This window comes from Anser cygnoides, chromosome 2 (assembly GCF_040182565.1).
Source record: "Anser cygnoides isolate HZ-2024a breed goose chromosome 2, Taihu_goose_T2T_genome, whole genome shotgun sequence".
NCBI classification, from domain to species: domain Eukaryota; kingdom Metazoa; phylum Chordata; class Aves; order Anseriformes; family Anatidae; genus Anser; species Anser cygnoides.
In genome coordinates, this window is record NC_089874.1 from 157,985,709 (window position 1) to 158,009,534 (window position 23,826).

Genomic DNA, 23,826 nt, shown 5'->3' on the forward strand with positions numbered 1-23,826 from the left:
AATTTCCTGACAGTTCTGCACCAACTGCCTTAGGCTAGCACGTTTTTAATGTTTATGTAGAAGAGAACAGCTCTGACAGGAAAGTTTGAGGGAAGCTGAGGGCAGCATGTTAATCAGAATCTTTGAATGAGGGTTTCCCAACAATGTGATGATTCCATTGGTCTATGCTGAATTTCTAGATCTGAGATTTCTAGATCTGAGGAAATATTTCTGAGCAAAATAAATAAATAAATAAATAACAAAATAAACACTCCAATGCTAGCACTTTCCTCCAATCAAAATCCAGTTATTCATTATTTTCCAAACAAGCAACTTTGTACTAAAAATTGCACAAGCTCTGCTCATCCCCTGCAGGAAGTAGTAAGATCAAAGGCAAACACTGAGTAAGGGACCTGCCTTGAGTAAGGCAATGTACATAACATCCCTTCAGCAACACACAAAACACTCATTCCTCGATATTTCAGACACAAGTCCTTCCAAGTTTCCTTTCTGATGCCAGCTTTGACCTGCTACTAATCACAGCATCCTTAATGATGACTCAACTCCTCTGCCTGGTAAACACAAGACCTGAAATCAAGGATCTTTTACAGAGTAATTAACTTCACCCTAAAGCAGACATCTGGTCAAGTGAATTCAGCCTTAGAAGTCCATTGGTAATCAGGGGAATGTCCATACATTCTGAATTTTTCTGAGATGGTTGGAATAGGTGGGATCTGAACACTCACAAATTGGGTATTCAAGTGCCAGGTAGTTAATACAGAAATGTTTGAAGGGTTCTTCTTCAAAGAAACTCTCAGTACTAGAGACATAAAACAGTGCACATTCTTCCAAGATACCATAAACGTTGTGTGACCAAATGGAAGTGGGGTGTATTACGGTCCCACTCTCCTTACCTCTGATGAAGTGGGTTTGCAGTAGCCAGCTCCAAACACTAGATTTTCTAATGACATACTGGACTGGTCTGGTCCTGTATCCAGGTTGCCTTTACCAAGCCATGATCCTTTCCCTGGACGAGCAAAACTAAAAGAAGAAGAAAAGAGAATAAAAATAATCAGAGCAATAGTGTTACAGAAGAATCTTTTCCTTCCTTATGCAGGAAACGTTTGCAGTATTTATTTATTTATTTATTTCAAGCTGACACCACAAGTCCAGATGTCATGTTTCCCTCATTAAATGAACATTGTCCAGTACGCACTAGCTAAAATTATGCTTTCTTTCTTGGCATTCAGTCAAATTGCTTGGGTGTTAGCTTTCCCTCAGTCCTTCCTTTGTTTTCTTACAGGTCTTTTTCCAGAATAACATATCAACAACACAACCTTTCCATCTATTCACATAGATAACACTCTCATCCAACTTCTCATCAGCTTGCATCTTGATTGATGAGGCATCTTACTGTCTGGCTTTAACAATATCACCCTTCCTGTTTGAATTGTCCATGACCTATCTTAATTATTAATACCTTTTATACCTCATCCCAATCTTTTATTACCAATTGGAAGTTCAGGTTCCAGTTCTTATTGTCCCAGGGAGTCAGCCTCTAGCATTACAATGAAAAAAACCCAAACCTGAATATCTTTTGCTGGGAGCAGTTCATTTTCTTGGACATGTTCTCCCATACTTATATGTAATGTGAGTTCATTCTTACTCAAATCCTTCCTCAAAGACCTGACGGAATTTAAGTTGTTTTACTGTTGAGGTCATTAGATCTCAGTGCTGACTCATAGCTACAGTGTTGCCTTCTGACCATATCTGTATATTTCCTATCTCATAGGATGAACCCCTTAATAGTGGAACACCTTCGTTGGAGTCTACTCAGCCTTGGGTCCACCAGAATACTGATTCATAGCTAGGGATCTTATTTGGGATTAATCTGAACCAATGTCCACAACCTCATTAATGATGTAGGCTGCCTTTATAGTTGCTGAAGAGGAACAGACATATCCAGGGGGTGAGTCATCTCCTTCTAAAGTAGTCGTATCAAATAGGTCAGATGTATTTCACCCTAAAAGTGCTTCTTCTAATTGTGGACTGTAAAGGGAGGCAAGGATGACTGTCTCATAAACAACTAAGGTTAGGTGAGATAAACTCCACTATTAGTCCCTGTGATAACGTGCTGTACATAAACTATATCAAGATTTGGAGAGAGAAACCAGGTTATTTGTGGAGAACACAGTGAGTGAAATTACTGAGTCAAAATACTAATGCAGGCAATTATAATAGTTCTTAAAAAGCGTGCAGACAAAGGTGGAATTGAAATAATGAACTGCACAAAATTAAAAAATCCACCAAATTTGCTGTTCTTAATCAGTACAGACATAATGCCACTGAGTTTGTGCTATAGCATTCAGGCTGGGATCACCATTCACTGTGAGATGTTGTACCCCCACCAACTATTCCAAATACCTCCTGTTCAGGAGACCTTGTTGTCCTCGGAAAAACAAAAGCTTCCAAGATAGGGAGCGCACACACACACAAATTTAAAACCATAAATTGCCAGTAGCAAAGGCCACAGGGCAGTGTTACCCATCCTGCCAGAACTTTCCAACCTGAGCTTAGTCCCCTATGTCGATGTGTATCATGTTAGTTAGATCAGCCATACTTCATGCAGCTCTACGTTTTTTTCAGTTTTAATAATAGACGCAAGCGTTGGCTGTTGTACAGAAACACAACAAATTAAAGGGTGTTTATGGTAAGGACACGAAACAAAAGAGAGTTGCAGGAATACTTCCTATCACCCAGTAACAAATGAGGTTTTGACAAGCAGGGAAACTCAGTAACTTTTGGAAGAACAGAAAACTAATCTCAAGCAAAATCAGGAACTGAAATTTTTCAGGTTTATCACAAATCCCCGCTTCCTCTCTAAGTCAAAACTGCTATTTTTTATATATCCTGAGGCATTCATATACTGACAAAAAGAACATCTCAAAAGGGAGAGGATGGTGTAGAAAGCTTTTGCACATATCTGAGCTTGTTTATGTATATTAATTGATGTGATCCAAGAAATTTCCAGTTGGCTGCTTTTAAGCAGCAGGAAGTCTTCCCATGTTATTTCCTACATGCTAAATTTAAGGCACAAATAAATAAATAAACTAAAGCAATTACGAAGAGGCAAGAGATAAATGCTGCTCAGAATAATTTCAGCTGTTATTGGGTGATGTTGTCTGCCCTGGTCTATTGGAAAGGCTCAGGAAGCAGAAATAAAAAATGATTGCTGTGGTATCAGAGAGAAGCTTAAACAAATGTCGCCTGCCCATGAAAAACTCCTCATTTGAATATTAGCAAAGCTTTCAAAGGTTTTAAGGGAGATAAAAGCACTTTTTAATGCCTTTTTTATTTATTTATCTTTTGCTTTTACAGCAGAGAAGGGATTTTAATCTGCTGGTTTTATGGAAATTGATCCCACATAGCGCCGTAAAACAAAAACCGTTTTTGGAAAACCTGCCAAAATGTCATCTGTCTGTTGAGGGAAAGTTTAACTGGGAGGCTTACAGATTGTTGAGGTTCCCCTAATGCCTTCTGAAGCACATAATCATAGAATCAGAAAATACTGAGTTGGAAGGGACCCAACAAGGACCATAAAGTCCAACTCATCACTCCACACAGGATCACCCAAAAATCAGACCATGTGTCTGAGAGCACTGTGCAAACACTTGAACTCCAGCAGGCTCAGTGCTATCACCACTGCCGTGGGGAGCCTGTCCCAGTGCCCGACCACCTCTGGGTGCAGACCCTTTCCCTAACCCCCAGCCTGACCACCCCCTGTCCCAGCTCCATGCCGTTCCCTCGGGTCCTGTCGCTGTCCCCAGAGAGCAGAGCTCAGCGCCTGCCCCTCCGCTCCCCTCGTGAGGGAGCTGTAGACCAAGACCTTGGGGCCCCCAAATGGTGGGTTTTACTGTGAAAAAAAGAAGGCTTGGCATTCTAAAATGACATTTTGGATTCTGAAATGAGAATTTGGACCCTGAAAAGAGGCTGTGTGTCCTTAAAAGAGGCTTTGAGCCCTCAAAATGAGGGTTTGTATTGAAAAGGAGGCTCCGAGTCCTAAAAACTTGAGGACAATTTTAATTAGCAATAGCAGGTTATTTTGCTATTTTGTTTTCTGTATTTATTTTTCATTCATTTTGATTTTGTTTTCTGTATTTATTTATTTTTCCATTTATTCCAGAAACCATGCTCGTTTGCACGGATATTGAACCCTGGTTATTTATGTGTCCTTTTGAACCATCTGCTTAACAGAACTGACCTAACATCAACAGTTAGAACCTCATCCTGTATGCTAACCTTAGCTTTTATTCAGTCAGGATAAAGAAGTCAAGGAGTTCATGTGTGTATGTCAGAGTAAATGAACACGTCATGTGTGCAGCGCTATTACTATTTTCAGTGAAACAAACAATTTATTTTAACTTTTGTTGAACTGTTTTTTTGATGATTTTAATCATGAGATGTCTTTATCTATCAGAAGAGTCTTACAGCTCCTTCAGCAGCTATCTGTGGAGACATATAACTGTCCTTGAAAAAAAACCATTTTTCCAGTAGCATAACCTGCCAGCTATTAGCAATCAAAATTTAAGAACTTTCTGACTCGGAGGTTATATTTAGGCAATTATTTCCAGCAGTCATGGTTATCTTCCATGAATTTGTGTCCATGCCTTTTTGATTTATACTTTTGGCCTCTGTAATAACTTTTTGGAATTAATTGCACATTGTAATATATGCTGCACTTTATGCTTGTTTTGAACCGGCCGTTGCAGAATTGAATATAGCACCTATTAGTTCTTGCACTGCACAAAATGTTAAATTCCCTAGTTTTTATCTTCTGTGGACAATTCTTTAATTTATAAATGAGATGACAGTTCCCTAGCACAAGAAATGGATTGTCATAGATAAATATTAATTAGATGTGTTATTGAAGAAATTCAGAATAAATGCTTTAGGACATTTTAATAAAATATACTCTTCGACATTAAAATGCCCCAAAAATGAAATAACTTTTATTATTATTATTATTATTCACATTTATTTTTTCATTCAGTATTTTAAAGATAAAGACTTTTTTTTCTCTTGGCAAGCAAAATTTAAATGCTTCAAAACTTGTAGTTTTCAGCCGAATGGGAAAAAAAAGTTATCTGTTATCAGATTTGATTCTGAATGTTGTTCACAAAAAAAAAAAAAAAAAAAATTATCATGCATAAGAATTAGTAAAACTGTAAAAAACAAGCACCCTCACATTTACAATTAGAAGAAATTATAGTCTTATGTCTGAACCAGAGTGGAAGTTCAGGAAGGGAAATTGCATCCCGTTTAGGCCAGATTCTATAGAAAAATCACTCTTTTTTTCCCTCAGTCTCCTATGTACAAAATATCACCGATTTCAAAAATGTAAACTATAAGCAAGTTCCATAGGGGTAAAGATATATCAAACTATAACATACTTCAGAATCAAAATCCTACATCTTCCACTGGCAACACCACTTCACGTTTCACCACAAACTTCTACTTCCCACAGACAGGAAAACATACATTGCACAACACCGATTTCCGTTACTGTTTTAACTCAAGACATTAGTATAGCAAATTCTTCTTGGCAAATTACTGCTGGCATACAGCCATAGGATACACGGGTGATCTGTTATTTGTTTTGTGAGAATAACAGTTGGATATTTGCAGGCTGTGCTTACCTAGACTCCCTCTTACACAAGAAGTTTCACTAAGGTTATAATGAGTGACTGTAAAATATTCTGACATTCTTGGGTAAGACTGTAAAGGATTATTAAAATAACATTAACAATGGAAACAGATATTTGTCCCTGGATCCCAAATAGAGTCAGGGTGGAATCTGGTTTGAAATCTCTAGTGATTTTGATTGCTGGAAAATGCTGGTTCAGTTGCCCTGAACTTAACTTTAGTTGCTATAAAACTTGAAATCAGGCAAAGTCAGGTGGTGATATTTATTTATGTGGTTTGGTTTAGTTTACTTTAGTTTTGTTTTAATGAAAGCTTGACTCAGAAATAGTCAGGTGTTTTCCTTACATGATTTTTTGGCTGGTAGCTCAAAAGAATGGCATGTCAAAGCAGAGGTTTATCTTTTCAGGTACATAATAAATGGTAACAAAAGAAAATTCAGAGGAAGAATCATCCAGCTATTGCTGCATATTCTATTCAAGAATTCTTAGAGAAGAAAAATATGAAAACTGTTATTTTAATAAACATGTTATGGAAGAAGTAGCTCTCTCCTGGATAAATATTCAATTTTCTTTCTACAGATTACTGGAAAAGTAAGTCATGACCTTTGCTACCCAGGATTACATCTCTTTCATACATAAGCTGCCCATAAGTAGGTGCCAGCTACACTCATGACTGTAGAAAAATTGACCCGCATAGTCTGCACCCAGAATTGAGGTGCACAGGGTAGAACAGGATGTATATCACACAGATATATCAGTTGTGGTGCTCCTGAGAATAAAAGGTTGTAGTCAAGATAAAGTTACTCAAGGATGGCCAGGGTTGGCCTGATTCCTCAGTGCAGTGGAGCACAGCTGAATTAGGTCAGGGCTGAAACCTTTAAATATTCAATGTCCCTTTAATTCTGCTTCCTCTTGCCACAGCAGAGCAAGCTCAAGACACTACAAAATTCAGTATCTGCATCATGGTTTCATTGCCTGCAAAATGGGTACTATATTGTTTCCCCATCTCAGATACCACCATGAAGATCTCCTGTTTCTTATTCAGTGATTTGGATATGGGCAAATAAGATTTTAATGTTAACAAGTCAAAACTCTGAAGTCTACTTTGCTTTTCACGTAGATATAGGTGTGAAGCTGGGGGAGAGGATAAAAGTTGAGGAGAATCCAGACAGCTGAGGAAATTAAACCCCTTTCTTATGCAAACAAGAGAAATCAGGTTTGCCAGCTGCCTGTGAAGGAGGTACTCGCTTATTTGCAGCATTTTCAAATCTTGCCTTTTTTTTTTTTTTTTTCATTCAGATTGAAAATGTTTTCAGCTGAAGCCCAAGAGCCACAGCAAATAACACTGCAGATGCTGCGGCCATCAAGTGAGCTGATCCTTAGACAAAGCATGGCTTTGGGGAGACCCAATCTGTACAGATAGTACCAGTCTGGTGGTGAAACACAGCGCTTAAATTTCCCGAAAGCTTTCAGGGGAAGAAAGTATAAATCATCTGACATCCCTGGATAAACTTGCAGCAGAAGTGACAGTCTGATCCTACTGGCCATGCTGCTTAAAAGGAAATAGAACGTGTAGGGCATTTATATATATATTTTTATAAACAGTAATTTATGCTAACTCCTCTTGGGAAGGAGTGATCAAAAGGTCTATGAAATTAATGAAGCACATAACCATGTTTCTTGCTGTTCATTTCTTACAGGAGTCCAATATAAGAAAGAAACTGAGCGTGCAGCATGCCTGAAACTAAGTAGATCTGCACACCACAGAGATGGATGTGTCCCAAGGAAAGAAGAAATATTTACTGAGGTCTGAACGAAGCTGGAGCAAAGTTCTTTTTCTAAGTACTGATGCTGGGCTACACTGCTCATTTCATTTATAAACTGGGCCAGTTGCAAAGCCAACGACAGGGAGCTAAGGGAAAAGTCAATGTCTCAGGCCAGAAACCAAACTGATATATACAAAAGACAAAACAGAAAACTGGTGTCCAAACTGGGAGATCCTCCTCACCTTTCTTCTCCAACTGCCTTGTCACATTTAGGTACTCTGGACTCACTCCACATCCCTCGTGTACTGGGGAGCCCAGAACTGGACACAATACTCCAGGTGTGGCCTCACCAGGGCCGAGTAGAGGGGGAGGATTACCTCCCTTGACCTGCTGGCAACAATCTTCCGAACGCACCCCAGGATACTGTTGGCCTTTTTGGCCACAAGACCATGTTGCTGGCTCATGGTCAGCCTGCTGGCCACCAGGACTCCAAGGTCCCTCTCTGCAGAGCTGCTTTCCAGCAGGTCACTTCCTGACCTGTATGGGTGCTTGGGGTTATTCCTTGGGGTGAAGGGATCCTGCACTTGCCTTTGTTGAACTTCATGGGTTTCCTTACCTGCCATCTCTCCAGCCTGTCCCTTATTATTGTGCCCCTGCCTGGAAATACAAAATTTTTGATTCAGCCTCCAGTGGTCCAGCTTCCCCAGCCACTTGAAGACCAAGACAATCCCACTTTGTTCCTCATCATCCCATACCTAGAACCAATATGATTGCTGTGGGGATAACAGAGCTGAATTGACTCTAGTTCTGCCTCATCACCTTTTTATCCAGGCTCTCACCTCCTTAGGAAATGCATAAAGCCATTAGCATCTGCATGAATACGGACCCCATTACAAAGCTGAAGGTTATGATCATTGGAAAAGCTGATTCACAAAATTTCCATCCAGAGTCCTAAAAAGAATCCCATAATCCAGAATTTCACTTTTTCCCAGTTCTATAAGAGGTGAAGGGTTCAAAGTACCAAATCTAATATAATATTTACAATATAAGAATTATTAACCAGGAAAAACGTTGATAGCAAAATGTTCATTTTCAAAAAAAAAAAAAAAAAAAAAAAAGGAGGAAATGGAGGCATCCTGGCAAGGCTTGCCCCGTGGGGGCTTTTTGAAGGTGAACATTACCCAGCAGCGAAGGGCCTGAATCAATCCTGCTGTTTTCACTACGGGTTTCTCTGTTCAAATACAGGCAACAGGGAAGGACTTTGGGGAAGAATGTATAATTTGCCAAAAGATCTAATAAAATATGAAAAGCTGAGTCCACAGGGGATATGTGAGTAGATATCTGTGTTTCAGGCAAAGTTGTTCTCCAGGACAACTTCAAGACAGAAGTAAAATTCAACTTTACATAATATGTAAACTTTATTTATATATATATATGTGAACTTTATTTATAGAGCATTTATAGAGCATGTCTAGAATTGTTTTTATCTTAGATATAGGTATACAAATATGTGTAGAAATAAATCATAGAATGGCTCAGGTTGAAAGGGATCTTAAAGATCATATTACTCCAAACCCCCTGCCATAGACAAGGATACCACCCACTAGATCAGGTTGGCCAAGGCCCCAACCACCCTGGCCTTGAGCACCTCCAGGGATGGGGCATCCACAGATTCTCTGGGATACCTGTGCCAGGGCCTCACCACCCTCAGAGTAAATAACTTCTTCCATATATCTAATCTAAACCTACCCTCTTTTAGTTTAAAGCCATTCCCCCTTGTCCTATCATTATCTATCTGAGTAAAGAGTCCTTCTCCATCTTTTTTATAAGTCCCTTTTAACTACTGAAAGGTTGAAATGCGGTCTCCCTGGAGACTTCACTTCTCCAGGCTGAACAGCACCAGCTCTCTCAGCCTTTCTTCATAGGAGAGGTGTTCCAGCCCTCTGAGCATCTTTGTAGCCCTCCTCTGGACCCGCTCTAACAGATCAACCGACATTCGTTGAGCCAATTCCTTATCCACCGGATGGTCCACCCTTCAAATCCATATCTTCCCAATTTAGAGACAAGGATGCTGTGTGGGACTGTGTCAAAGGCCTTACAGAAGTCCAAGTAGATGACGTTGGTTGGTTTTCTCTTGTTGACTGAAGGCCACCAGATTGGTCAGGCATGATTTGCCCTTGCTGAAGCCATGCCGGTTGCCTCAAATCACCTCCTTGTCCTGCCAGTGCCTTGATATTGCTTCCAAGAGGATCCATTCCATGATAATACCAGGCACAGAGGAGACGTTCATTGGTCTGTAGTTCCCCAGGTCTTCCTTTCTTCCATTTTTAAAAATAGCAATGATGTTTCCCTTTTTCCAGTCACTGGGGACTTCACCTGACTGCTATGCTTTTTCAGTTATGATGGAGATTGGCTTGGCAACTACATCAGCCAATTCCCTTAGGACCCTGGGATGCATGTCATCAGGGCCCATAGACTTGTAGTAGTTAAGTCGTGTCAAGACATCCTGAACTTGCTCTTCACTCACAGTGGGAGGGACTCTGCTCCCCTAGCCCCCATCTAGAGGTTTGGAGACTCAAGAGATGTGGGAAGCCTGATCACCAGTGAAGACCAAAGCAAAGAAGTTGTTAAGCACCTCTTAATTCTCCTCGTCTGTTGTTACCAGTTCTCCTTCTTCATTTGTCAGAGGCAGAACACTCACCGTAGTCTTTTTTTTTCTTTTTTTTTTTTTTTTTTTTGTGGCCAATGTACCTGTAGAATCCCTTCTTGTTATTTCTTGTTATTCTTTGCATCCCTCACCAAGTTTAGTTCTGTCAGTGCCTTGGCTTTCCTGATCCCATCCCTGCGCATCCGGACAGTGTTTCTGTACTCTTCTAGGGCACATGGCCCTTGAATGTACATATATATAAAATACATACCACAATAGGAAGGTTTAAGTTGGCAAAATAAAACATAGTACAACACAGTATATATATATATATATTTCCCACACAATGTAACAATCATGCATTTATTTTTTTATAATGTGTCAAAAAAGGCTTTCTGATCATTTGGGCTCTGTTGTGCTACAAAATAAAGGTGTGCTTTTACATTTTTTCCACGTTCCCAGTAAATCCCAATGACCAGTGCTAAACAAGTAATCTCTGAGATGAGAGAAAAGCAAGTAGGTTTTCGTGGGTTGGTTTTGTTTCAGGATGCTTGCCACTGACATTTCTTTTATACTGTTCACCTTGATTTATATTTAGAGAACACGATACTCTTTTGGTTTTGAAAATTTAACAAGAAGATAAATCCTCAGTATCACACTTTAGAATGATTTTACTGGCTTAAGAAAATGAAACTCTGCATTGTGTTGTCAAAAATCTTCATTTTGTTGCACTAAGTAAAAATATTGTATATTTCATAAATGTCCACAAAATCATATTTTGAAAGCTATAATAATCTGGAACAGTTGCTCATTATGCAATTTATGTGTAATAGCAGTAACAACTCTCTGAAGCCCCATTCATTAGAGGATAACAAAGCACTGAAAACAGTCATTAAGCCTGATAACTATTGCTCTTCCACCCTTTTGTATAGTAGAACAATGGATAAATTATCTGAGCAGAACTATCTGGTTAGGAGTAGTCTGTTACAATTTAATTCACTATTTTAAAAATCTACATAGCAGGAAAGTCATAACAGCAGTTACCTGCATCTCAGTAGAGGAGGAAAAGACAGATTTTTCAGTCTGAGGTACTAATACAACTCACATCACTGTCACTACTCAACCTCTTACAATCTTATTTCATTGAATGGCACCAGGTAAACACCATACATTTACACAAATGAAGAACTGGAGAAAAGATATACTAAGTCAAAATAGGAAATCTAAGAAAAGAAGAGAGTCTAGAGAACCATCTTTTCTTTTTGACACAGTGGTCGTCACTCAGTATTTGTCAAACTCAATACACGCTTGGTAAACAGCAAGGCCTTGCCAGTGTAAAAGGATCTGAACAACACTGAACACTGCATTTTGTTCCAGGACCCAGGGAGTTCCCTCCCTTTCAGCACTCTTTATCTCATGTGATGACAAGATTGGACAGAAAGTAAATTACCAGAAAGACCTTTTCTCCCCCTCGCCTGCTCTAAATATTAGAGGATATTGACCTCCAGTCCCGTTTTATTTGAAGGAGTTCTGAATTATTTTCATGTCCTTACGAATCAGATAACATAAATCACACCTAGGCCCCATGGCAGTTAGTATTACACTGCTCCATGGTTAAATCAGATGATGCTACAAGGGAAAAAAATCAACAGAGGCTTATCCAGTATTGACTCATGCATGCTTCCTTCCAGCCGTGTTATGAATTATGCTAATGCCCAGAGGCCAGAAATGAGATTAGAGACCTACTGTCCAAAATGTTTTACAAAACAACAGAAAATATATATATTAATGTTCTTAGGTGCTTTTGGACTAAAGAGGAAAGACAGACAAGGAAGAGCCAAGAAATTTCACTATTCTCTTGTTACAGATGGGGACTAGAGAGATCAAGTCTCCCTGAAATTCTGCAGACTGCTGTTTTTTGATCAGGCCCTTAGTGTCTTATCAAAGAAAGGAACCCATGTCAGAGGCTGGATCCAGTCTCCAGAATCCTAGCCCATAACGAAAAAAATTTGAAATTAAATTATGATCTCTTCTTCTCCTACACAATAAGCAAATGCATTCAGAAGAGGGATCTTCTCTGCCTTTCACGAGACATTTCTGTGTCCTTTACCTGATCAGAGGCTGGTGTAATGCTACCAGTGACGCATGCACTGTGACGGATATCACTGACAGGTGAAAATAGTCAAACATGACAGGAACATGGTGGTGCAGACCTCTCCGGGGGTGGAAGTGAAGACACAGTGTACGGCTGCTGATCATGGGAATGGCTGGAACATCTCTCAGCCTGGAAGAGAAAGAGGTTTACAAGGATTAGTGAAAGCTTGAATTGTCACAGCCTATAACATGCTACAAGCAGCAGTCTGGGAGGTGGCTTGAGCTGAATTTTTATCACTGCCTGGTAACATTCACAGCTTCAAGAGAGCTTACATAACTGATGAGTATCTTGCATTGTACTTATGCCTAGTGTAAATGCAAATATAATATAGATAATAAGTATAAATATAATGTACAAAAGAGAAATATATATAATGCAGATCCAATTTCCCTTTGTGATCACCACACACAAATTTCCCTTTGTTGTCCACCTATATACTAGGTCTGGAATCATCAAGAACTAATAAATAGCAGAGTAACATGCAGTTAGCAAAATGCTCAGCTTATTTGAATGTTCATAGCCAGAAAAAATCACTAATTGTGATTTTTACTGTAAAACCAATCTATTTTTCCTCAAGCAATCTGAGAGGTAGAAACAGTCCTGTGTCAGAGCACAAAACATATTCAGAGTACCTTTCTAGATAGCTGATCTTCTGAAAAACTTTTTGCAAGAGGTCAGGCAAAGGAGTAGGTTAAGTAACTGCAGAGAAATTATACACTTAGGACTAGCTTTTCTATTTTCAATAAATAAAACCCAAGACTTCTATTTCAATGTTGATTATAACTATCCTAGAACAACTTTCCTAGTGTGCAGTCAGCCATATGACATCCAAGACATCTGTAAAGCAGAAGAATGAGATGTAGACCTGAGACCATGCCTAACCACATTCTCCCAAAGTACGTGCAAGTCACTCCTAAAAAAATAGATTTATTTTACAGCATTAAAGACACTTCTGATCTAAGTCAATTGCTTTCCAGAGCTAAGAAAATCTAAGATGACTTGGTTGAGTACAGTGTAGTCCCAAGAAATGTTTCAGTGAGGTTTGCAGAATACCTTTCTATAAATACCACTGCTTTTGTTTAAAGTAAACCAGATTAATCATTCAGATGATAACAGAAATGAAATGTATGTTTTATGCCACAATTTCACAACAATGTGAAAGCTGCATTTCTTTTTATTTTTGGCTTTCATTTATGTTTGTTTCTTCTCTCAGCTGATGATTGATGGTCCAGTCCCACCTGCTTTTGTGAACAAGGTTTCACTTGTTGTATCTTGAAGATAAAGGAAACACATGCCCTGAAATTTGTTAAGATGCTTATGGATATGAATAAAAACACATGAAACACAGCTGCTGAAGTCATCAGAAACCTTTTCTGTGATTCAGCAAGGTTGAATAAGGTCTAGAATTACGCTTACTGCTATGTCTCAGGAACAGATGCTGTTTCCACTTCCCCAAGATTTTGGAATCAAATGCAGTGGGAAGAGATCAAAGTCAATGGGAATAGTCTTTCCTCCTAAAATATCAAGACCGCCTTGGTTTTTTCTCACAAGAAAAGCACTCAACATGTTCACACACATATCTTCAGCCTTTAGTTGTCTCCTGAGATAAATGCATTCCTGAGCAACAGCCCCTCTCAAATGGAAGTCAGTGGTGATATCTCCTTTAACTTCAATAGCAGTAGAGATAGAGCAACACTTAAAACTCTCACTTAAAAGAGAAAAAATGTTGTTCGTTCATAGAGGAATGTGAGATACACTTTTCAAATACAGAGATGAGAAACAAAAGGACTTCAACACTAAGGAAAAGGAAAGACATATCAAAGACATCCTTTTTCAAAAGGACTCTCACTTCAAGGTCATTTCCCAATTGAAGAAACTCCTGCATTACCAACTGAGCTTTAAAACAGCACTTACTGTTGTTCACTATCAGTAAAGTGCAGGTCCAGCTTGAGCTGAAAGTCTGCCTCACTCAATGCATCTTCCACCTACAAAAGAGAAAGGCAAAGTTATCTTTATAAATTGGTACCTACAACACTGAAGACAAAGGGGGATGATTTTTCCTAATAAATTGACTCACTGGTATGTTCTTCTAACAGATCCCACCAACAAAATTACCCTTCTCTGATTGTCAGTTAAATATTGGATTGGATTTTGTGAGACAGCACATGAGGATAGCTGTCAGTTCATTACATTCACCTGGAGAAGTCAACATTGGAAAACACTTCTAGCTTGACACAGCTGAAGTAACTATAATCTAAGGAAGTAATTAATTAGACTGGAAGAGGGATTAAGCTGTGTTTTATTCCTTTGGAATGTCTTTTCTTCTGCAGCAATGTATATTTAGTAGAATAAGAATTGTTTTTTATCAACATAAATGGAAATGTGAACAGAAAATCACTCACTTTTTTATCAAAATACTCCTTTTCTGTGAGTATAAGTATCCTTTGCTGTGTACCATAGTACACTGGAAAAACATGGGAACGTAGGAGGAAAAACAGAATTGCACACTGGGGATCAAGTAGTACAGAGACAACATCTTTTTACCCTATTTTGTGCACAAAAAAAAGTAAGGTGAGACATCTAGGTTCTGTCTTTTGTCAGTGGAAAGCAACAAATACACACACGCAGTGAGATGACCCATTTTGAAGCACACATCTACAATGGATAATTGATTTGTTTGTGCCTGTCTCTTTCCATTGACAATAGATGGAGCATGGACAAATACACTGGTCTTGATCCACTCAAATTTTAAATGGCTTAAATTAGGCAAGATGAAGTCTACTTTCTCCAGCAGATTAGCACCTTCTTAATATAATATACCAAAAATGTACTGAAGACAATGTCAGAGGCATCTAACCCACTCTAACAGGCAGGATCCATAAAATACATAGCTTAGAACATGTTTAGATATGTTTTCCAAAGCTGAAACTCCATCTGCAGTGTGCCTTTTTCTGTGGAAGCAAGAAAAATTAGAGCCAAGGACTGGTTGTACTTTGTTGAAAAAATCAGACGTAAAATGTAGACCCTTCCAAAGTAATATGGTGTTTCTTCTAGCATGATCACAGGCACTGAGATGTGAGAACAAAATTCCAGCCTCTGTTTACTGAAAATGTGCCTTCTCTTTTGTGTTTGTCTCAAAACATCTGGAAGTATGTCTTTCAGCAAAAAAAGACTTTTTCCTTTTTAATGAGCTGTTGTCACTAAAAATCACAGTTGCTGGCAGTTGCAAAAGAAATAATCATTATTGAAGCTACAGACTGAATTTAAACTAGGAATTAATCTCAAGTATAGAGCATCAGACAAAGCAAACCTCATCTGCCAACAGAGGGTTGAAATTTTGGGTCTGTGCCTAAGTACTGCTGAGCACCTGCAACTGTCACTGAAATTAGCTTGATTTTAAACAAGTTCAATATCTTCAGAGACAGAAGGCTAGTGACACTTGCCCAAAACAGGCTGAGGCAATGAGCAGGTATCTGAGAGGTATTCACTGCTGCACAGGATCAAGCATTACAGTGCAACTGTACAATAGTGTATATTTAGTCCCACAAGTGGATTGAAATTAGACTTCTCAGCACAGTGTAAGAACCCATATAAAATCATGTCACAGTTGTCACTAGAGAGATTGCATGTTTTTCTTTGTATACCGGAGGTGTAAATAATAAAGCAAGTGAAAATTGGACTGTGGCTCTATACTGGAATCTTCATGAGAAAATAACATTGAAAGGTTTATGCATGAGTTGAGTATCTAAAGCTCTCCACAAACACAGCCTATCTAGAAGTCAATCCAACCCTCAGACATAACAGCTATATACAGAAATTACATGACACAAGTTAATATACAGCTTTGATTCTTGCTAGACTTCACTGTGTTTTACTTTTCTTCACGTATTAGAACCAAAGTATGTAAAATCCTTTACAGGAGAGAAAATGAAATGGCCTTTCCATAACTCATACAGAAGAAGCATTGGGATTTCTATCATCTATTTGTCAGTCTTCTGTATGCAATAATATTGCCCTTAAATGAAATATTGGTTGCTCCTTTAAGCACTACTGGGACTATTATGGGGTTTTTCACAGTTATATACAGATGGTAATTGCCCAACAGTTTGACAGACAAACAGATTTTTTTTTTCCCTGAAGAAAAGATGTACAGTTTTAAATGAACCTACTCAAGAAATCAGCTTGAAAACAAATCTCTGAAATATAATTCATGTTTGACTGTCTAAGCCAGAAAGTGGTCCTTCCAGAGAAGCTATGAAGGGTCTTCTGATGTTTTTTTAAAAGTTCTTCAACTTCTCAGGAATATTAATGATTGAAATCACAACTCATGAAAGGGGAGATAAAGATCTTTATTTGTAGAAATACGTTCATACAAAAGAAGGAATATTATTCTTTTCCCTAATATTCCATATAACTAAATAAAAGTAAGGGAAATTCAGAACATCTGACCGCTGGGAAATGTTTCACATGCTGATCTCGTGTCCAGTCAAAAATGAAACAAGACAGTTCTGAAGAAAGATTTTGAAAGCTTTCTTTGAAATAAGTACATGCATTTCCCCAGCCTCCCCTGCCCCCCTGCTAAATCAAGTAAGGCTGAAATAAATTAATTTTGTTCTTTCCGATTTGATTAATTCTTCCTTGTTTGCATCAGTTTAATATTACTCTGTACTTTCTTGAAACATCATCTTGTGTCTCGTGGAAAGTTCCTCATCGTTGGGATGGGCCTATATTTCCCCTGGTGCTCCTACCTTGGCCCTTAGCTTGTGCCAAAACCACCATATTTGGCTGTGAGCGCACAAAATTCTCCCAAAAGCACTGTCCAGAAGTCAGGCTGGTTTCTACCCTCTGCCTCTCTCACCAAAAGAAAGAACTGATAGGGAGATGCATTTTATTAAACACTGTTTGGAATCTGTTCCATAAAAGGGATTTGTATACAAAAAGTATAAGTAGCATATGCAATAAAGAGCATAGAGAAACCAAAATACTCCTATTTCTGCTGAACCAGTCTAGAATCAAGTGCATCATTTCAGTTTTTATTTCTAAGTTTTCAAGTTTACATTTATTTATTTATTTTTTTGGTTTAGTTTCTGAGAGCTGCAATAAAAGTTGTAACTGAAGTTTCCAGCATCCTTGTGATGTACTACCATAATATTTAACAGTTTAGCCAGGATGTCAGACTGAATCATCTGGCTGTCCCATCTCACTTAAATTTCTCTGGAAAGTACAAAATCTAATATACCATTATATCCCAGCATGCCTCACCCTGTCCTCTCCCAGCTGCTAAATTGTCCCCAAATGGAGCCAGCAAGCAAGGAGACAAGTTACCTGTTTTACTGCTTGATGAAAAAGGCACTGCTCCTTCTTTAATAGGAATGAAAGCAAAAGCTTATGAAAATAAATTAGACTTTGTAACACTAAAGGCTGCCTCAGCCCTGCAGTATTGTTTCCTATGAATTCAAAGAATGCTGCATTCTGGGATAATACAGAAAAAGGCATCTAATAAATGACAGAGCTTTAAAGAACCATTTATATGGTGAAAGGTATGCTCAGTGCGACTTCTAGATGGATAATTGAGGCTTCTTCCATATAAAGCCAGACAAAAAAGACATATTTCCATATTTAAGCTTATCTAGGGTTATACAGAAAAAAAAAAAAGAAAAAAAAAAAGAAAAAAAGTAAAAAAAAAAAAAGTAGCAAACAATTTAATCTGAACATGCACACTGCAATTTTTATTTTTATTTTTTTTTTGTATTGAGCCTACCTCATCTACAGAACTACCCCAGCACCATGAGGAGAAAGCATACTACTCCCTTGATGTAATATTTGATAATGCCAGCTCTGGCAGCAGAAACTACAAGGAGCATATAAACCCACCACTTCCATTACCCAGCCTAACTGCCTTACCCATTTATCATATCTTCCATTTACAGAGAAAGCAGCAAACAGACTCATGCCTCTCAACCAAAAACACCACCATAGTACACAACAGACACACATAGGACTGACATACACTGTGTGTTAAATAAGTTAAGAAGTGATGAACAGAGACAATATTCAAAAGGCTTTGCTGACCTCAAGGTACTTCTCCAAAGCCCTGTTGCAGGAATTGCATCTGAGATTATGTGATAGACATGCAATACCATCTCTGAACAGTAGTTGAAAATATAATAGCTTTTCTTCTGAGCAGGGTGCCCTATTAAGTGACGCACTTTGCCTTTCTCCATATTTATACTGAAGTTTTACATTCACAGAGGACAAGGTATAACAGCAGAAAACAGAACTAGGAGCATTAATCATAAGTGAATTGTGCAAACCTGCTAAATGCTTGAAGTTTTACAAACCTTTACTTTTTGAATTTGATTCTTTCTAATACCTTCAGAAATTCATTTTGGGTGAACAAACCTGTTTATCCTCTTGTTCTACACCCTTGAAAAGCCAAAGCAACTTCATCACACAGAGATAATGGAGTTTTCTCTTTGTAAAACCACTCTGTAAGTACGGAATTGGGCAGTTCTACTTTTCCCAAGGAACCTCCTATATAAAGGTAAGTGTGATGGGCACAGCACACGAGTCAGGACAAGTTTTAGCTGCAAGGAATATCGTGGGATTATTTCTTTCATTTTTTGAGGTGCATATCTTTCTGAATATTAATGCAAAAATCATCAGAAATCATCCCTGCTCAACACTGCGGAAACTGCTGTAATTTGAGGGGAGGGATGTTTAATCAGAGATGTTCCACTGTGGAAGGATAAAATTAATATTCAATTAAGCATGTTGGAACATTTTTCTAACGAATATTAATAACCTTGAACTTAGCATTTTTTCCTGTAAGCGCAAAACAACAGTTCTAGGGAGGAATAAATTGATCACACTGCATGTAAAAGAAAAAAAAAAAAAGTGGGAGGGAAAGGGAAGCATGTAAAATGAGCTTAAATTAGGTTCTCCAGCTGTTTCAATTTATATCTATATATAACCCAGGTATGTATGGGTTGAAATTAGTGAAAATAGAAATTTTAAATCTCTCCGTGCTCAAATATGAAGTTACACAGTGAAGGACAGCCAAGCATCTCTGGCCTCAGGTTCAGTGCATAGCCCTTGATTCGCACTGGCTGCACAAGTAATAGGACCTATTTTTGATGGCATACTGATTTTGAAGAACAAAACAAAACAAACAAACAAACAAACAAACAAAACAGCTGATGTCATATGTCTCTCATTATCACTGACAGCATGTCCTAATGCAATATATTCTGCACCAGCCCTTGTGCAGGCAAAGCACAGCAACGGCACATTGGGCCAGGACTGATTGTCATGGTACAATGAATCTTTCTCCCTTTTCTGTGTAAAATTCCAGAAAAAAAAAATGTCACTCCCCGCACTCTTACATTGCTTCTGTCTTGTAGCTTCAAGGCATAGGAAAAGTCAGTGAGAGACATTGGTTTCTGTTCAGTAAGAGGAAACCAAAAGTGCCCTGCAGGATGGGTGGTTCAGATCACCTACTTCACTTGTGTGGGTGCTTGCCTGGAGTAACAGATGCCAAATGGGATCACAGCATGAGCTCATTCTAGCTGAGACATGACAGAGAACAAATAAGCCATAGGGGTCCTGCACGGACAATAGGAATGGTAAGCTCCAGCTACTCTGCCAGGCACTCCTGCAGTCAGGAGCACTAAGGAGAAGGGTGAGAACTTTGGTGGAAAGGGATTGGGCAACTTGGTCACAACATTCTCATTGCTGGGAGAAAAAAAAATAATAAGAAAACAACAACAACAACAACAACAAAAAGAAATAACAGTCACAAGGAGAAAGGAGAAGGTAGCAGTAATGGATAGTGGGGAAGCTGGTCCCAGCAAGATGCAGAAGACTGCTGATTTTTTCAGGAGAGATTCATCTACACAGACATGCAGAATGGTGATCTAGTACACAAAGGACAACTTATGGTTGACACATTTGAGTTGTTGTGATATACTGATGTACTAGAGTACGTCAACATGTTATTCCACTGGGAAGCCAGGGTGTGGACTACTCGTCATGATAGGTGCAGTGCATAGGGTCTATCTGACCTAATGCAGATGCTTTCAGTGTTGGCATTCACATCTAAACAAATGACCCCATGCACCCTCATCAACATAGAGAAGGACAAGTACAGGATCTCCTTCTAAGGCAGATGCTGATAATAGGTCAGATAAGCTGTGCTCTCACCTCCATCAGTTATATTGACCTGTGACAACACAGGAACCCCATGGTAACATCTCATATGGAGGTATCTATGTGATGGACACCTAAAAGTTAGGTAAAAGAAATCCCAACCCTCCTGTTTTTTTTATGGATATCCCAAGACAACTCACCCTTTCGCCATCCAGAAGCAGGTGTACTCTGAAGTTCATTGATTCATTAAGAATGATCTCTTCGTTCCTGTACAAAATCTGAAATATTCTGCTGTAAACGTTGTTTTCATGCACGCAGGCCGAGCAAAGGCTGGAATCACCTGCACAAAACACAGACAGACTACCAGTGTGATTTCTGCAGGGAGACTATTTTCTCTCCTACACTTCATGATTATCTAGGCCAGTTGTATTAGTACTTCTAATTAAACACTTGCATTATCAATAATTAATGTTAATGGAGCAAGTTGTTGTTGTGGATTGCAGGTTCCCAAGCATGGCACTTAAAGAAAACAGATGTTAAACACAAGTAGGCAGGTTGGTTTCCAAAGTGAAAATAGCTAACCCAGTGGCAGCACTTGCCCTGACTTTATTTCTAATGAAAGCTAAAGCATCAAATGTTTTCTAGGGTGTCTGTAGAAGCATGGACTGTAGGTGCTCACATGATAAAAATTCAACTTTTATCTGCAATGGGCATCTTTCAGAAAAAGGAGTTTTCTTGTCACCTTTGGTGCTCCCAGAAGTTACTACCTGGGAGTGTGGACAATAGCCAACAGCACATTTACTGGGGTAAAGAAGGAGGAAGGGAGGCACATTTAGAGTGATAGCATTTGTCTTCCCAATAAACCATTACACATGACGAGCCCTGCTTTCCTGGACATGGCTGATTCCTTCCTGCCGATGAGACGTGGCAAATGCATTCCTTGTTTTGCTTTGCTTGCACACACAGCTTTAGCTCTACCTAGCAAACCGTCCTTATCTCAACCCGTGAGTTCTCGCACGTTTACATTTGCCATTTTCTAACCCATCCTGCCTGGGGAACGGCTGTGTGGTGCTGAGCTGCCAGGGTGAAACCACAACACCTAAGCTTCTGCCCATTGAATTCAGACAGTCAATGGTTTCATCTGTGTGCTGATAAATCACATCACCACAAATGAGCTTCACGTATACTGAGCTGGTATTTGTGTGTCCTAACTTTTAGATGCCTCCGGTGTATGCATCTTATTTTGGCTACAGTGGAGCCACTAGGATTTAAGACGTTGTTCATCCAGCAGAAAAAGGTGCATACTTTAGAATGAAACAGATTTTCCCCCCAACTCCACTACTTATTAAACCTGTCACTGACGGGAACAGAGTATGGCTTGCCTAGCTGTACAAAACTACATTGTAGGCAACATTTACTACAATGAGTTTCTTCCAGAGGAGTCTGCGATGCCTGTGCGACCATTTAATGAGCAATTGGGCACTGGAGTGAGGTACTTTTAAACTGAGTCTTGGCTTTTAATCTGAATCACTTGCTAATTCTACTTCCATTGCCCCTGAGCAAAAACAACTTCCAAAATGTATTCAGAGCCAGCTTTACCTTTTTTCCAGCATTCATTTCTGTAGCGACCTGAGCTTTTGAAATGTAATCCTTTAGCAAATGGTATTTTGGAACTCTCCTGATGAGGTGTGCTTAAAAAAGGTGTACTGGTATCAGTCCTTCAAAGAGAGAGAGATCTGTGATCTTCATCAGGAAGCCAGCAGGTACACGACTTTTAAAAAGAATAACAGTTTTTCAGGAGATACTTCTGGGAATTTGGGTCTTTGCAGAATTGTTTTGAGCTCATGAGCTGGGGTAGGATAAAAGACCAGGTCAAGAAGTCTTGGGGACTGCTGGTTTGTCAAGAGTTTCAAATCAGGACAGGTGTGTTCTGCTGTGCTAAAGCTACTGCTGCATAACTTGTATAGCTGCTGAATACATAACTTGCAAGCAGAAATTGGTTTGAGAGTTGATACTGACAAAGGACTAAAGATTTCCAGAGGTAACGTTTGTTTAGGATGGAAAAAAAAAAAAAAGGAAGGTTTTTTTTTTTTTTTTAAAAAAAAAAAAAAGAGTACTAAAGGTCCTGGTAGACAAGTGTATGGAGTACAGTTGTCATTATAATGATTAATTTTTGTGGCACCTGTCTGTTGGAACTGGAGTAGTGCAGACAAAGAAGCACCTTCTTGAAAATAAAAAAAGGGGGGGAGGGGGAGGGGAAGGAAGGAGGAAAAGATTAAAAAACAATACGAGTTGTGCTAATTAATTAGCAGGACCAGGACCATAGGGCTATCAATGCAAACTACATACAAATCATTTTCCTGTTACTGACTTTTACCAAGCACACCCAGGATCAGCCTGTGTTTCACTCTGCTGTTGTCTTCCCAGCACATATCCTTCACAATAGCTCTGCATAAGTCCAGACAGCCTAGATAAACGCACATTTATTTCCTTGTGCTACACCCGTTAGGCTAGAACGTTTCAGCCTGATTAGCTCTTCAAAGCATGCAGTCATATTTATTTTAATTTAAATCTCATCATATTAGAGACACTGCAAAAATCATATTAGGGGTATAATGCATTCTTATTCCTATCTGGCAGACAAAGGGAGCTTTATGTTATTTGATTTGGATATTGATATACTGGTACTCTTCTAAGATGGAAAGTTTAATGTCATTTACTTTTCAAATGCACTCCTGCACAGACCACTGCTAGTGTGTAATTGCTTTAGGAGCTAGAGTTGCAAGGTGGCACAAAGAGTCATTTCTCTTGTTGGGAAGGTCGAAATCAAAGACAAGCTACTACGCTTAGAGATGTCTCAAATCTGTGCGTGTGGATATACTACAGGGCCAAAAATTGCTTAGTTTTAAGAACACAGATATAGCTTTGCGGAGATCTGGCAGAGAACTGCAGCAGATGAGTGCCTGATCATCCCCTAAGCAAAACCCATCCCTGCCTGCTTCAACGGCCGCCGCCTGCTTCTCTCCCTCCTGAAGGATGACATAAGGCTGTGGCAGGAGATCCCTCAGAGGAGTGCTCAGCAGCACGAAGACATCTCAGCAACGCTGACGGCAATGCAGGCGTCCTGCCCCTCAGAGCAGAGGGGATGACAACATCCCCGCAGACGCCGCTCGTCAGGCAGCAGCACTCGCTCACGCACCCTGTGCTTTGTTGTGCAGGCAGCGAGCAGCCTGTGCCACCCTGCTTCAGCTTCTTCCACTCACAAGCGGTACCCGTGCCAGACAGGCGCTTCCTTAGCCTGCTCCACGAAAACCTCGTCATCACTCCGGGAACTTTTACAGATTTCTCCTTGTTCCTGGGATGCTTTCTGACAGCCATGTCTTTCTAAACCCACAAACTTGTCTGCTAGCAGACACCGTGGCAGGAAGG

The 23,826-nt window shown here is 39.3% G+C and overlaps 1 protein-coding gene across 9 annotated transcripts in view; it reads right to left on the minus strand.

The window, feature by feature from the left end:
- Nucleotides 1–23,826, minus strand: part of FAM135B (family with sequence similarity 135 member B) — a 204,799-nt gene that overhangs the window by 55,929 nt on the left and 125,044 nt on the right. For 8 of the 9 annotated variants that reach the window (XR_010828841.1, XM_066990771.1, XM_066990767.1 and 5 more), the window contains 4 exons: nt 20,598–20,737; nt 14,164–14,234; nt 12,205–12,378; nt 894–1,020 (listed from right to left, as the gene is read on the minus strand). Coding sequence is in view for 8 of the 9 variants with exons in the window: in XM_066990771.1 (XP_066846872.1) it covers nt 894–1,020; nt 12,205–12,378; nt 14,164–14,234; nt 20,598–20,737 (512 nt within the window). In the remaining variant the exon portion in view is untranslated. Of the gene's footprint in view, nt 1–893; nt 1,021–12,204; nt 12,379–14,163; nt 14,235–20,597; nt 20,738–21,996; nt 22,189–23,826 lie in introns of those variants that run through there. The other variant, XM_066990774.1, reaches the window with a different exon arrangement.